The sequence below is a fragment of the Elephas maximus genome, chromosome 19, assembly GCF_024166365.1.
Source record: "Elephas maximus indicus isolate mEleMax1 chromosome 19, mEleMax1 primary haplotype, whole genome shotgun sequence".
Lineage (NCBI taxonomy): Eukaryota > Metazoa > Chordata > Mammalia > Proboscidea > Elephantidae > Elephas > Elephas maximus.
Window position 1 is genome coordinate 70,959,869 of NC_064837.1, and position 15,353 is coordinate 70,975,221.

The following is a 15,353-nucleotide window of genomic DNA, read 5'->3' on the forward strand; positions in this document are numbered from 1 at the left end:
TTTTCACCTGTAGCAGGTGTCCCGATGGTGCTGGTCCAACCACAGTTCCGTCCAGCGGCTCGGCATCCGGGGTGGGGTGGGGGGCAGGTCCAAGGATGAGACCACAGTCCTTCAGCCCCCTCAGAAACTGGGCTGGGCTTCTGTCTCAGTCATCTAGTACTGCTATAACAGGAACACCACAAGTGGTGTTTAACAAAGAGAAATTTATTCTTTCACAGTCTAGGAGACTACAAGTCCAAATTCAGGGTGCCAGTTCCAGGGGAAGGCTTTCTCTCTCTGTCAGCTCTAGGGGAAGGTCTTTGTCATCAATCTTACCCAGTTGAGGATTTTCTCAGCACAGAGACCCTGAGTCCAAAGGATGTGCTATTCTCCTGGCTCTTGTTTCTTGGTGGTATGGGGTCTCCATGTCTCTCTGCTCACTTCTTTCTTTTATATCTCAAAAGAGATTGACTTAAAACACAACCTAATCTTGGAAATTGAGTCCCACCTCATTAACATAACTGCCCCTAATCTCACCTCATTAACATTACAGAGGTAAGATTTAAACCCAGAGGAAAATAAAATGAGATGGCAAAATGGTGGACAATCACACAATACAGGAAATCATGGACTAGCCAAGTTGACACACATTTTTGGAGGACACAATTCAATCCATGACAGCTTTGCTTGCCCATCACCCCCTCAGCCCTCACCAGACTAGGGGCCCTGGGTGGAAATGGGGCATTTACAAGCAGGGTAGCTGAAAATGATGTCCCAGCCTTTTAAAGTCTCACCCCTCTCCCCCGCAGGGAATGAGAGGAAACCATTATTAACAGCAGCTTCATTCTTCTATTCTCAGGGCCTTCTAGAAGGTGGGGCCAGTGCCAAGGTGAGCTCCTGGGAGGCCTGCCCTCTGCCTCACTTTCTCGTGCTGATGGATAAGAAAGTGCTGGAGAAACAGCTTTCTTACGCTGACGCCCCTCCTAAAGAATAGGACCCACTGCTCTGCCTACCATTGTCCTGGTCCCAGCAACTCAACTCTCCTCTGGGCTGGCTGGCCTGCTCCCATTCTGCCCACCGGCTCCGTGTCATCAGTGACCCAGTTCAGGAAGGTTAGGCCTAGGGCCACAGTTGGCACTGCCAGCATGTCAGGCCAGCCCAGAGGAAAGAGAGAGAAGAGGAAGATGTCTCTGACTTCAGACACATGGGCCAGCAAATGCTTCTGCTGTGAGTGAGGTGTGAGCTGGGTTTCTATCCCTTGCAACCAAGAGGCTACATACACAGGAAGCCCAATATATAAACACAGAGGGGTCTACCTTAAAACACTGGAGACAACGAGGAAAAAGAAGGTAGCCAGGGTGAGTAGCCACCAAAAGAGGCTTGAGGTCAGGAAGAAAAGCCAACTTTTGGAGGGTTGGGGCTTCTGAGAGGGAGGGAGGCCAGCTCTTCCCCTGTCTGTCTTCCTGTCCTTTTCTCCACTGTTCAGAGATTCTGGGGCCTGTCCTGGCCCCTGGCTGCTGTTTGGGGGCCACCAGTGGTCGGTCATGTTGGGTTCAGCCCCCAGCTCCCTACAGTTGCCTGTGCTTTGGAGGGAGTGAATGAGGACCTGAGAGTCCAGGGAGAGCTGCTGGTGGAGTGTGATGGGTTTAATTAAACAGAGACAGCAAGATCTGGCACTTTACAATGTAAAGCAAATAATTCCTCCATGGTAGTCTAATTTTTGTAGATACCTCTCTAAGGGAATTGTACTGGAACCCCTTGTGCCAGCTTGGTCGGCTTCCTCGGCAGAATCTGGCAGGAGGCGCCTTAAAGACCAAGGCAGAGAGACTCCTCCACCCACCGAGGTCCCTCCTCTCAGGAGTTCTCCCTTCCGAGGGTCCTCCCTCCCCAAGGACACCCCCCACGAGGGTCCTCCCTCCCCCAGGACATCTCCCACGAGGAAATTCCCCCACGAGGGTCCACCCCTCCATCTTCCATGCAGGATCCTCTCCTCCCCATGGTCCTTCCCCAAGGGATCCCTGATGGCGCAGTGGTTAAAGCACTCGGCTGCTAGCCAAAAGGTCGGCGGTTTGAAACCAGCAGCCGCACAAGAGGGAGAAAAATGTGGTAGTCTGTTTCCATAAAGATCACAGCCTCGGGAATACTACGGGGCAATTGTACTCCGTCCTACAGGGTCGCTATGAGTCGGAAGCGACTCGATGGCAGTGGCTCTGGTTTTGGGTTTAACGGAGCGCCAGGGTCCGCCCCTCCCTCCAGGATCCTCCCTCCCAGCAGGGTCAGCTCGGGACGCCGCCCGCCTCGCAGACTCACCTCCCCGGCCGCGCTCCGCCCGGGCCCGCCTCTCTCCCCGAGAGGGAGCGAACCCGCGCCATCCGGCTCCGGCGCCAGCCTAGACTTCCCTCGCAGCGCGACCCCCGCTCGCGCCGTCAGCCCGCGCCCCCGCCTGCTGCGCCTCTTCCTGCGTCGCCGCCCCCTCCACCGCCCCCGGCCGGCTGTTCCCAGCCCCGCCCCCGCCTTCCCCCCGAGCGACACCGTGGCCGGCCAGTCGCTGCCCGCGCAGGCCGCCCGGCCCCGCCTCCGTGCCCTCCCCCGCCGGCGGTGCCCCTCGGAACCACCAATGAGAAGGCGGCGAGGGGGCGGGGCCGAGACGTAGCCTAGCAGCGGCGGGCCGGGGTGCGAGCGGGAGTCCGGGGGCGGGTCGACAGGCTCGCGGGGGCGGGTCGCGGGGCGGGAGCTGTTCGGGGGCGTGCCTGGGAGGCGGGGCCTGCGTGGGGCGGGGCCTGCTGCGGCTATAAAGGGGCCCGCTCTGGCTGCTGGCTGGCTGTCCTGCTCCGCGCGCCCCGCGTTTTTCTGTCTTCGTTGCCGCTCTTGACCCCGCTCGGGTCTGCGGTGCTGCCGGGATCAGGACCATGTCGCTGTCGCGCTCGGAGGAGATGCACCGGCTCACGGAAAATGTCTACAAGGTGAGCCCGGCCCCGAGGCGTCCGCCCCGGGCGCCCGGGGTTTCTGTGCCGCCCGCGCTCTCGGGCCCTACCTAGTAGACCCGGGCCGGGGGCGACGGATCCCCGGGGCTCTCCCTGCGCGGCTCCGGTCGCGGGCGTGGAGAGCCAGGCCGGCCGGGCACAGGTAGCCTCGCCCGTCCGGCCCGCGTCTCCCCCGTGGGCGCAGGTCCAGATCCCCTCGGTAACGCCCCTGCCCCCGCGCGCCCCTCCGCGTCCCCCGTGCGCCCCCCGGCCGGCTTGCTAGGCTCTCGCGTCCGAGGGCACTGCCCGGCGAGGAGCGGGACCCGGGGGCGGCGGGCTGGGCTGCGGGGTCCGGGGTCCCGAGGCCGCGCGCGGTGCCCTCGCCCCGAGCTGGCTCATCCCGGCGCCGTTACGCAAGGGCTGGGGCACTTTTTCTCAACAGGCTTTCCCTTTCCACAACTCCTTCCCCGCGCCCGCGGACGTGGCGCGAAGTGGGAGGCCGGGCGGCCGGGTTGGGTGGACGGATAGTCCGTCATCTTATGTAACCGCGGAGGAGCAGACTGGTGGTGTGGGAGGCTGACGCGCCTTCCCTCGCCTCTGAAATGTGCGAAGAGTCAGGCCCGCAGCTTTCTGTGAAATGCCGGCTCGCGCCCAGGAACCGCAGAGCCCCCGGAGGCCCCCTCTGCACCCCTCCCGGGCCACGGGCGTGCAAGCTCGCGACTTTTCTATTTCTGAGGCATCCCTCCTCTCAGTGCCAACCCCCGCCCTCAACCAGACAGACCCAGGCTCCCGATGGCTCGGGGGCGGCTGCAATTCCAGGCAGGCGTTTTTCTCACGAGAAAACACCATGCCCGCGGCGTCCATGACGCCTTCTACAAAGATGTGCTCCTTTTCCAAACTGTGCCTGGAGCTGAAGCGATAGAACGGGAGCTTGGAGTAATTGGTATTTACATGAGTGTTGCGGGCTCAGGGCCACTAACAGGAACTGCAGAGCGCTTGGCGTGGGGCAACAGTTCCTAATTGTATTCTTCACCAGTGGCCTGTGAAGCCGTCTTAACTCTCTACTGGACGGCCAGATGGGCGTCTGGGGTGGCCCCGTTGGTTTCTGCTGGAGCCCAGGGGGACAGGTTGTACTGTGAAACCGCTTTCAATAAAGCTTTAAAGTTGCAGCAAGGTGGTGGGGAGAATTTTGGAGCTGGGTAGGGGTTGACTAAGCCAGTTCCCAGGCCAGGTTAGCGCTGCTCTCTCTGGTAAACAGGCTTCTAAGGATGACTTGGGAATCCGGGAGAAGTGCCTTCGCGGTTTCAGCCTGCAGTGTTGTACAGGCTCTGTGGTGCCTGCCTCTGGTCTCCTGCGCTGTGGAAAGAAATCGGTCCCGGGAGGGAGCTTTATTAAATCATTAGTGATTAGTCCATTACAGTTTTCGTGCAGTTGAAGGGGGTGGAGGAGAAGGCAGGTCAGTCTTTTTCTCCCTGTTTTTCTTGCTGCTGCGCTGAACTTGGTAAACAGGAATTTTCTTGGCGAGAACGACGAGGGAGTGAGGTGGTTTTGCTCCAGGGAATCCCATGGTGGTCCTGGGCAGCTGGGCGAGCAGTTGAGGAGGAGATGCAGTATACCCGGAGGTTTACCTGGAGGTCTGAGTGACATCCGTCCTCCCTCGTGTGGAACACAAGGGTGAGATTTTCCTGGGTTGGGCACACACGGCGCTGGAGGTGTCTGGGAGCTGCTCCACCTGGGAACTCACCTGACCTAGTAACAGGCCCCCCAGCGGGGCAGGCTCGACTTTGTGGGCGGATGGCTCTTCCCCCTGCTGCGTGGGCGGGGTGCTGCGGCTTCCTTCCTGGTGCTGTTACCTGTTCTGTTTGTGTCACCTGGAGCTCCAGGCTCAACAGCACTGCCCGTACAGGTTGGACAACTCTGGCACTGTGGCTGGGCAGAAACCCAGCCTACGTGAGGCAGCATGAGGAGGCAGCCATCACAGGCAGACCCAGGCAGGTCCAGCCGGTCCCAGCTGCCACACTCTGTCCCTCTCCAGGGCTCAGTGGAGCCTCTGGCATCCCTGGAAGAGCCTGTGCCTGTGCCCGGGTTGCCAGTGCCTCGAAGTGGCTGGCTGGGACCCTGTGTGCTGCTGCCTGCGCTGCAGCGCTGCCATGTGCTTTGGCCCTGCCTTTGCATAGGTTGCGGTTCTGCGTGTGTTTGCCTTGGCGCAGCCGGAGCAGTGGGGACGCGCCCTTGCCCTTGCTGATTAGAGAAACAAGAGTGAAATGTGCCATTGTGATTTTCCTCCTGGAAGAAACTGTCTCTAGGACTAGATCTCTTCTGCCTGTGGCGTGGTTCCCTTGGGAGTGTGTGCCCAGGGAATTTCACGGTGATAGGGGAGGCGCTGGGATGGCTTCCCAGTATCCCCTGAGAACTCACACCCCCGAGGGCACAGGCTGGAGCCTTCTGGGGGCTTCCCAGAAGGATGGGCACTGGGCTGGGCCCTGCGGAAGTGGCAAGGAAGGGCCTTTCCTCCAGGGCACAGGGCAGGGCCTGGATCCCAAATAACTGGTGTGGGGAACTGAGTGACAGATCCAGGAGAGGGCCCCGGGAGTGGGACTGAGTGCCGGGGAGGGGGTGGGAGGGCGTAGGGGGCTGGGTCCTACTACTCCCTGATGACTGAGTGTACTGTTGAGGGGAGCAGTTTTTAGCAGGAAGTGGACATTAAGCCACCATACATTTCCCAAGTGTCCTTGGGTGCTGAACTGACCTCGTTCCCAGGGTGGCAGGGGCGTGATTGTTACCATGGTATTTTGTCACAGTCGCATGTTCCAAAGGGAAACCTGGCTCCCGGTGGCCCACTGACCTTTGAGGGTGGTGGCTCCAGTGCCTTCCCAAAGGGAAACCTGGCTTTTGGTGGCCCACTGACCCTTGAGGGGAGCAGTTCCAGCGCTTTCTCTAGGAAGGGGACTGTCAGCTTCAGCTGTCCCCAGGACATGGGCAGGTAGGGGGAGAGTCCTCATCAAGCCTCAGGTGCGGCTGTCCCTGAAGTTGTGGCTCTTGGGCCTCAGGCAAATACTCTAGGCTGGTCGCCAGGGGCTGTGTGGGCATCCTCACCCTGCAGGCTGTCATGGGGAGGTTGGCTGGCCCTGCTGCAGCCCCGCAAGAGTGGGAGCCCGTTGAGTTTGCTACCCTCCAGGATGGCTAGGGCTGGGTGGGAGAGAACCCACTTGGTGGGAGAGATGGCTGTCTGCTTCCCTGAAGAGTGGCCTTCAGCCACCCTCTGCCATGGCCTACCCACCTCTCCAGGTGGGGGCCTTGGGGAGGGGGGTCTGCATGGAACCCCTGAGCACTCGCTGCTGACCTCACAGTGTTGGGCATGTGAGCAGCATGGAGTGGACGTTGTTGCGGGCGGGGGGCTCTGTATTTGGAGCTGGAGCTTCTGGTGGGCATCCCTTTGCCTTGGAGACATTTGCTGGAGGGACAGGCAGGCCTGGCTCACATTTTGCCGAGGAGAGAACTCAGCTGCCAGTGCAGCTCCGTGTGTGTGTGTGTGTGTGTGTGTGTGTGTGTGTGTGTGTGTGTGTGTGTGTGTGTTGTTTCGTTTAATCTGTGGTGCCTTTTACAGGTTCTTGAGGTGTGGCCTCTTGAGGGGACATTTTCCAATAACATCGTTAGGCCTGAGGTCTCTGGATGGCCTGGATCTGGGGCCCCCTTTCCCTGATGTGTCATATGGTGCTTTTCCCGTGCTCCTCAGCCTCTTACCATGAATAGGGGACAGTGTTGATCAGGTTCCGGGGTAGCGGGCAGGTTCCCCACCGCACTGACTGCTGAGCCACACTGACTTGGAGCTTGCAGCCCTTGCAGCCCTTGCCCATGGCACATCCCAGACCCTGTCCCAGGGCATGTCCGGACTCAGGCTGTTCGGCCCCGCCGTCGGCCTGGTGCCTGGATGATGCCTGGTATCACTGCTACTGACAGCAGTGTTGGGGGCTGCTCTGGTGGGGCCTGCGATCCTGGGTGTGGCATTCAAAGTCTCAGCTGGGTCCTGCCTTCTGTCCTGACAGGGTCTTACCCAGCATATGTCTGTGTTGGGAGGCCTACTTGGCTCATGGAACTGGTCCTTGGGGCCATGAGGCAAAGAGTCAGAGAAAGGCTGAGCACCGCCCAGGGTCAGGGGCCATGGGGAGCCTGTTGAAGGGGTGGCAGCGAAGGGTGCCCCTGGGGGCCATTCTGGTGCTGCCAGGACCTGACCCTGGGCACAGCAGCACTCATGGAGCTGTGGGACGGGTCATCTCAAAAAAGGGCTGTGCACCTGGTCGCTAAGCAGAGGGTCCTGCCCCACTCCTGAGCACGAGGAGTGGCAGGGAGGCCAAGGCTTGCTGGCCTTCCTTCCTGGGGAGTGGATTTAGGCCCTGCTCAGGGAGCCACCACAGTGCCATTGCAGGCAGGGTGGGTGGTGGACAGGGCTGGCCCTTGTCCCTGCTCAGCCGCATCTCTCTGCCTGCTGCCCTGAGCTGGCGCTGCCTGGGGTTGTCACTGTCAGGTGGGGGGGGGAACCTGAGCAGTTGATAGGTACAAGGGTGGCTGCAGGTGGGCTGGCTCTGGATTTCCCTTGGCTCCAGGTATCTGGGTCTTGTATTGCCTTCTCATTCCACAGGGCCTGGGATCAGGAAGCCCCCTCCTGCTTGCAGGGAGCCTGTACTCCCTGAAAGCACTGTGCTTGCTGCGGCAGCAGCCAGCCTCCCCCTTAGCACCGCACTACAATCAGCTGCCCACATCCCATCGTAATTACAGAGCGCGGACGCACTGGCACCTCCACCAACGCGCTCCTGCCTCCCTCGCGCTGATTCATGTGCCCTCATTGGGCCTGTACAGCTGCAAGGTGGTGACCGCAGAGGCCAGGAGCAGGGGCCAGCCCAGTGGGTGTCCGAGGCGTGTGTGCACGGGGAATCCTGCAGTCCACACGCGATGTATTCCCGAGTGAACCCTGCTTTCCCCAGAGCGCAAGGTGAGGTGACGTGGGACCCAATCTGTTCTCCCTGATGGGCTCCCAGACCTGGGACAGTGGCCAACCTGTGACAAGGGACTGGTGGGCAGTTTGAGGTGAATGATGACTGTGTCTGGCCTCTGGAGAAAGTGCTGGGTTGTTGTCCCATTGACGTTGTGTCAGGCTCTGGCTGTGGGCACACCTGAGGCATGGCAGCCGGTGTCTCCAAGCAGACAGAGCTCTGTGTCCCAGGCCCAAGGGCAGGAAGGGGACACTGGGGACCTGGGCTGGCTGGCTGGTTGGCCGGGGAAGCAGTTTGTCCTGCCATGTGCTTAGGGGCTCTCAGCATTTGCATCTGCACCCAGTGGACCAGAAGGCCCAAGATGACAATTGGACCTGTGGTGTGGGGGTCGCTGGGGTGGCCGTGGAGAGGGTGGAAGGTGGGGCCCAAGCTGACTGCAAAAGTGACCTTGGTTGGAATCCTCAGGTGGATAGGTGGGCGGGGTCACAGCCTGGGCTCAGGTGCTTCTGGGCAGGTCAGGGGCTATTGTTGCTGCGAGTCCCTCCGCCTGTGTCTGTGGCTGGTGCTTTGCTTCCCTGCCAGGCTCCCTGAGTTGGGCCTCTTGTCCCCTACCTGCCTGGTCCAGGTTCAGCAGCACCCTGCCTCAGAAAGGCAGGTCTGGTCTTCAGGGCTCCTGCTGGGCTGCAGGGAGGGAGGGAGGACAGGTAGTCTGCTGTCTGCGCTTGCTGTGTGATGGGGACAGTGGTGGCTTAGAGACCCGGGTTCGATTCTTGTCCATTGCACCTCATGCGTATCCAGCACCTGTCTGTCAGTGGAGGCTTACGTGTTGCTGTGATGCCGAACAGGTTTTAGCAGACCTTCCAGAGTGAAGTGGACTAGGAAGATAGATCTGGAATCTCCTCCCAAAAATGGACCAGTGAAAACTCTATGGATCGCAGCAGTCCAGTCTGAAACTGATCACAGGGTTGGGGCAGGACCAGGCAGCGCTTTGTTCCCTTGGGCATGGGGTTGCCGTGAGTTGGGCCACTTCACGCCAGCCAGCAACAGCAGCAACACGCTGTGTGCCCAAGCCTTGTCCCTACATCACGGAGTGGGCCTGAAGGCGTCCTTCCACCCCAGGGCTGTTGGGGCAGGGACCCGTCCCTGAGTCCCCAGCCCCGAGGGCCCCGTCCTTGCCCTCGTGGGGTGGAGTGTGTGACATTCTGTACGCAGTGCTGAGCGTAGTCTGCTCTGTGAAGCCCGTCTGCCCAGCGTAAGACCCCGTGAGTGGATGAACCTCTGGAATGGGGAAACGTGCAGTCAAAGCAGAGGCTTTCTTCCTGTTTGGAGTTTTTGCTTGATGCTTATTGGGACAGCTGTTTTGGAATTAGACAGGTTTTTAAAAAGTCGTAAGTCAAATCTATGCGAAGTAAAATGACTTCACTTTCTGGTCTGGCTCTGAGCTAGTGGCCGCTCTGTGTCAGGGTGCTGGGGGGAGGCATGGAGAAGGATGTTCGGGGTAGGGAGTGTTGGGGGAGGTTAAGGTGGAGGGTGCTGGGGGGAGCATCAGGGGTTTAGGGAGAAGCATGGGAGGGGGGGAGGTTCCCAGGACCTGCCCCTGAGCTGGGGGGCTAGTTGGGCTGCCTCTGCCCAAGGCTAGCGCCTGTCACCGAGAGCCTCAGGAAACTCCCTGCCCCCCCCCAATGCTGGTGTGATGGTCCTGCATGGCCTGGGGGCCCGTATAGGTGTTTAGGGCTTGTCCTTGGAATGTGGGGGCAGAGGAGGCCTGGGTTCCACATCTCCCTGTCTTGTCCCCTGCCCCTCCCCTGGAAGGTGCGTCTTGGGGACCTGGGCTGGACCCCAGGGCTGGTGGCTGCCTGCAGTGTTCCTCAGAGCCAGGGGCTGTGATCACCCTGGCGGCAGAAGTCCCCACCTTGGGTGTCCTTGCTGCAGCCCTGCCTGGGGAGGTGGCCGTGACATTGGGTGTCAGGGCTTGGCTGGTCCTTCACACCCAGCTTTACATTGAGGGTGGCCGTCAGCCTTTGGGAACTCAGCGTGGTGGCCAGTGACCTCGAGAGCATGCTAGTACAGCCCTACCTGGGATCCTATGTGCCTGGCCTCACCTGTCCTTCCTCCACTGCTCAAGGCAGTGCTGGGTCCCCGCTGCCCAGGCGTCTCGCGATGTGGTGTCTTCGTGCTGGTGCGTGGCTGAGCTGGGCTTTGAGCCTGACGTTGAGAACCATTGGGAACCCACAGGCTTGGGGCAGGTTATTCGGTGTCTGTGCTGGTTTCTCACGGGACCCGGGATGTTCCCCGGCACAGGGACAGCCACGGGTAAGCAGTGGCTGTTATTTGTGCTTCTTTGGCGAGTGGAGGGGTTGTGCGTGTGACTTCTGGGGTGTCCTGCTAGTGTGACAGTCTCTCAGGTTAGCACATCCTGCCCACCATGAGGGGGTACAAGGTGAGCCCCTCAGAGTGCCAGGCCTGACCCTGCTCACTCATCTATCCCGGGGGCTTCCCTGCCTGCAGGGACTCCAGCCTGCGAAATGGGAAGAGGATGGGTCAGCACCTGGGATGATACAGTGGGCCAGGCAGTGTCAGGCTGGCGTTCCCCACACCAGAAGTGGAGTGACCAAGTGTGCAGTGGGGCTCCACCCACGGCAGAGGCACGGTCAGCTGGCATGGCCGAGGGCACCGGGTATGCAGGGTGCTGTTGGTCATCATGCGGTGACCTGTCCACTTCAGGCTGATCGTGCAACAAGGGTTTGTCCCCCGCGACCTCAGCCACATGCAGCCTTGTCTGTGACAACGTGAAGCTTTCTGGGACCACACTGTGATATCATCATAGGAGCCCTAGGTTATGGGGGGTGGGTTCAGGCTTAGCTCCAGCCACAGACAAAAGCAGTTGGGAGGCACCTCCCTGGTGCAGGCCAGACACCCCTCTCCCACTGCCTGGTTGTGTGGTCCACTCTGTGGCAGGCCCAGGTGGCAGGCGTGATGCAGGGCAAGGTGCTGAGCTTGCCTGGAAGTTGGGGTGGGCCAGGTGGAGCTCTGGGCACAGGAGGGAAGCGTCCCTGTGGTGCAGCCCAGCACTCCCGCTGGCTGGCCCTCATCAGGCAGGGAGAGGTATCCAGCAGGAAGCGATGTCCAGCTCGGCGGAGCTGTGGCCTGCGCCAGGGAATGGTGGTGCTCTGGACCTGGTGAGCAGGCACCCAGGCCTCAGCCTTGGTCCAGGCACTTCTTGGTGTTCAGTGGCAGAAGAAGCCTGTGTCCACCATCTCCATGTGTCCCACCTGCGCCCCAGCCTGGGCTTGTAAATAGTGCTGGAGAGCTGGGGAGGGGGCTCCCTCAGGGCATCGGGGCTGGGAGCTTGGGCTCCAGGTGTGAAGTAGCCGGTCTTCCCCACCTGTGCGTGGCACAGAGCATGCGGGAGTCTGGCTCTCAATACAGTGGGTCCAGACAAGGCGTTGGAGTTGGTGGCACTTAAATTCACCTTTTATTCTGGTCGAGCCCATGGTGCAGGGCATCACGCCAGTGGGGCCAGTCGCCATAGCTGCCAGCTGCAGGCGGTCCCCTGGCCAGGAGTATCCAGGTGGTAGGAAGGAGCTGCCCGGTGTCAGGTCTGAGCACAGTGTCAGAGCCTTGGGGGTCCACTCTGCTGTGACTCCTGCCTTAGGCCTCTCCCACCCCGACCCCCCGCTGGCCCCTCAAGCCCCTCCCTCTGGCCCTTACCGGCCACTCCCACTCGGGAACTCTGTTCTGGGTCAGCCCCTCCCTGCCAGGTGCCTTTTCCCCAGTGCTTGGCTGGAAGCACATGCTTTTCCACACATGCTTTTTCCCTGAGGTCCTGTGTGCCCGCAAAGTGTCCTGTGTGCCGTCGGGGCCTCCTGTGTGCCCATGGGGTCTCCTGCACAGGGCGGGGCTACCCCCCCCCCGCCCCACCGCCGGGGCTGGCTAGGGGCACCTGAGTGGCCAGCAGAGAGACTGACATGCTAAAGTGTGACCTGTACAGTGAGCTCTGCTTGGTGTTCCTCTCTCGGGAGCCTGCCTGCAGGGTCCTGGCCTTCACACTCCCATCCTTGATTCCATCTCAACCGTTTCCTTCTGGAAGCCTCCACTCAGTTTCTAATGTGGAACCTGGCTCTTATCTTCTCTTTGATTCTAAACAAGTAAAGAGCTGCCTCCTCCAGGAAGCCCCCCCCCAGCACTCGCTGCATAGGAAGCCATGTTCCCTACCAAAGTGTCCCCAAGGACAAATGCCCCAGCTGTTGGAGGGGACAGAACCTTCCACTCCCAGACACAGTGACCTGCTGGAAGGGTCTCACAGAGCTGGGGTGAGAGCCAGGCTTCCTGGCTCTGGCAGGTAGTCCACCTCCCCCACCCCCAGCCCACTGGCACTGTGAGCCTGGTCCTCAGCCTAGGGTCCCCAACTGATAGGAGGCTAGAGTGGACAGGGCCCTCGTCAGAGGGTGGAGCCTGGGCCCCCCAGGGCCGAGGGGGCAGCTCTGACCTCCTGGCCTCAGCCTATATGATGAGATACAAAGTCAAGGGTGAGTGGCGTGGCAGTCAGTATGACAGGTGTGTGAAGTCTCCCTGTCCCCTGCAGCCAGGTGAGGCACGATTTCCTGCTCTGCATTGAGCTGGGTGTCCTGGTCGCTCACACACCAGACACGGGCGTATGCCCCCACCCTTTCTCTGTGGATTGTAGGCCTGGCCACACCCCTCTGTCAGCCCAGGAACTTTGCCTTCTGTATGTGCAGCAGCCCTGCTGGGAAAGTTCTAGAGAGGGGCCCCTGAGGAGGACGGAGAGCTGAGGGTGACCTGTGTTCCTGAGCTGGCACACATGGCCCTGGACACCTTCCCGGGCCCTGGAGCAAAGTCCTTTGGCATAGTTCCTCCACAAATATGCCGCCTGGACTCCCTTTGTTCTCCAAGCCAGGGGGAGGGGGCTCCACCGCCCTTTGTCCTCACTGGCCTGGCAGGCCCCGGTGGAAGTAGGCCAGAATGGCCGCCATCTCTGGCCTGGCCAAGCTGAGAATGTCCAAGGCTGGAGCACGCTGGGCAGAATGGGCTGCCCAGGGCTTGGCCAACTTCCCCCAGGCTTGCCGGCTCACCTGTATCCTGATGGTGGCTGGGGTACTCGGCCCCCTACTTGCTCTGGTAGAAGTAGGTGGTCAGGAGTCTTTGGGGAGCTGGTGTAGGGATGGCCTGGCCTGATCTCTGCTATGGACACACAGTGGATGCCTGGATCCCACTGTGGCCCAGTAGGGACACGGACACCCAGCTTTGTGAATGTCCCAGCAGCAGGGCACTTCTATAATGTGCCTGGGCTGTGACCCTTGATGGGGCAGACCCCCTCTCCACCTGCTCCTGTGGGGGAATTCCCTACTGGCGCCAGAGAGCCCCCATCAGGCCCCCCATGCCCTAGCACTGTGCCTGGCCCATGAGAGGCACTCCCTAATGAATACTGAATGGACAAATGAGTAAATGAGGGTGCCCGTGCTAAATATAGTGCTTGGCCCACAAAGGCTGCCCGAGCCACACAGGCCTCACCGTGTGCACAGTGAGATTCCAGCAGGCGCGGGCTTGTCATCCGTGTGTCACAGCTTAGGGTTGCAGGAAGGTGCGGTGGTTGCTTATACTGTCACCTGTCTGTGCAGGCAGGTGGGGCAGGCCTGGGGGAGAAAGGAGGCTTCCCATGTGCTTGGCTCTCTGGGAGCCCGAGGCTGACCCAGGGTTAGAATGGCCCTGGGGGCCCCCATGCTTTACCCCCAGCATGCAGGGCGTCACTCCGCCTCTGTATCGAAGTTTGTTTCCTCCCAGCCTTGGTTTCTCTGTTTCCATAGCCCTCTAGTGCTGATAACGAAACCCTCCCTTCCCTTTGAGACTCGCAGAGCCCCCTTCTGCCCCAGGCAGGTTATGGAAGGGAGCGTGGGGGTGTCAAGGTGGCACCCTGCTCAGCTCGGTGGGGGAAGCAGGCCTCCCCTCCCCTATAGGAGGGGCTCACCTAGGTGGCTCTGCCTGACCCTGCTGTCCTGCCCCACAGCTGTCCTGGCCCACAAACCCCCCGTCCCCGATGCCTGTGCCTGCTGTGGGCATGGGGGGAGGCTGGACAGGCCGTGGATGGAAACCTGGGCCTAGTTAGGGAGCAGCGGTCAGGCTGAGTGCTGCCCTGCCATGGGCAACGCTGGGTGGTGGGCCGGAGCCTTCATGGGGGGCCCTGTTCGGGGGCTTGGGGCCATGTGATTCCCAGCACCTGCCAGGGCAGCATGCTCACTCTGGGGCACAGCCACCCTCCAGGTCGGCGATCCCAGACTTTGTGCCCCTTCCTCACAGTGAGAAGTGCATCCATGCTGCGACTCTGTGCTCATGTATGCATACACACACGTACGCACACATGTACACCTGTACATGAGCTCCTGTGCGTGCACACACATGCGTATGCATCTATATATGTGCATGGACGTGTACATAACCTATACACGTACATACCCATATACACATGTACGTGAGCACCTATGTGTACACACACACGCATATACACCTGTATATGCATACACATACGTACATACACTTATACATGTACATACACATACACACTTGTACACACGTATACACACTCATACACACCTATACACTTGTTCACACACACCTATGCATGTGTTCACACACATGTATACACTCACATACATGCATATACACCTGCACGTGCATACCCACACAGGTAGACACGTGTACACATACACATAGATACACTCATACGCACACGTACGTGCATGTACAGGTGCACACTAACACACATGCAGGTATGCACGTATACACACTTACAGAATAAACATGCGTACACACACGTATGAGCTCACACATGTACACATGCACACACACTCGTGTGCACACATACTACATGCATATAGATGCACACTCATACATTAACTCACACGCACACACCTGCAACCCCAGAATCAGGAACTGCCCTGCCCTCACTGGGGTTGTCCCACTTGTGCTCTGATTCATTCAAATAACACAAACCCCTTTTGTGTCTCTCAACCACTTCATAACCGTCCACAGGTCTGGAAGGGAGACCGGGCAACGCTGCCATGAGTTCCTCCAGTATGGGGGCGTTTGCTCGTCTACATGGGTAACTCCCAGGCACGCGTCGCCGGCTCCTAGAGGCCTCCCCCACGCCTATGTATATGACCCTGAGGCACCCATAGACTCCATACGTTCTGGGCCAGACAGGGCCTTCATCCCGTTGGCTCACACCCACCCCAGACTGTGTCAGCTCTGGTCTCACGCACAGTGCAGTCCAGAACCTCTGTTGAGCCAGGAGGGAGGGATTGCTGCCCAGGGTGAGGCTGGGGGCTTCACCTTGCTCAGGCGCCCAGCCCGGGTGAGGGCCAGGGGCTGTGAGTTCACACCATGGAGGAGCTGAGTGTCTGAG

At 60.0% G+C, this 15,353-nt stretch overlaps 1 protein-coding gene across 3 annotated transcripts in view; it reads left to right on the top strand.

Moving 5' to 3' along the window:
• Nucleotides 1–2,810: 2,810 nt before the first annotated feature.
• BAIAP2 (BAR/IMD domain containing adaptor protein 2) overlaps nucleotides 2,811–15,353 on the top strand; it is a 69,147-nt gene continuing 56,604 nt past the window's right edge. For all 3 annotated transcript variants that reach the window (XM_049858813.1, XM_049858811.1, XM_049858812.1), the window contains exon 1: nucleotides 2,811–2,942. In XM_049858813.1, the coding sequence (XP_049714770.1) occupies nucleotides 2,889–2,942 (54 nt within the window). In that variant the 5' untranslated portion in view covers nucleotides 2,811–2,888. The remainder of the gene's footprint in view (nucleotides 2,943–15,353) is intronic.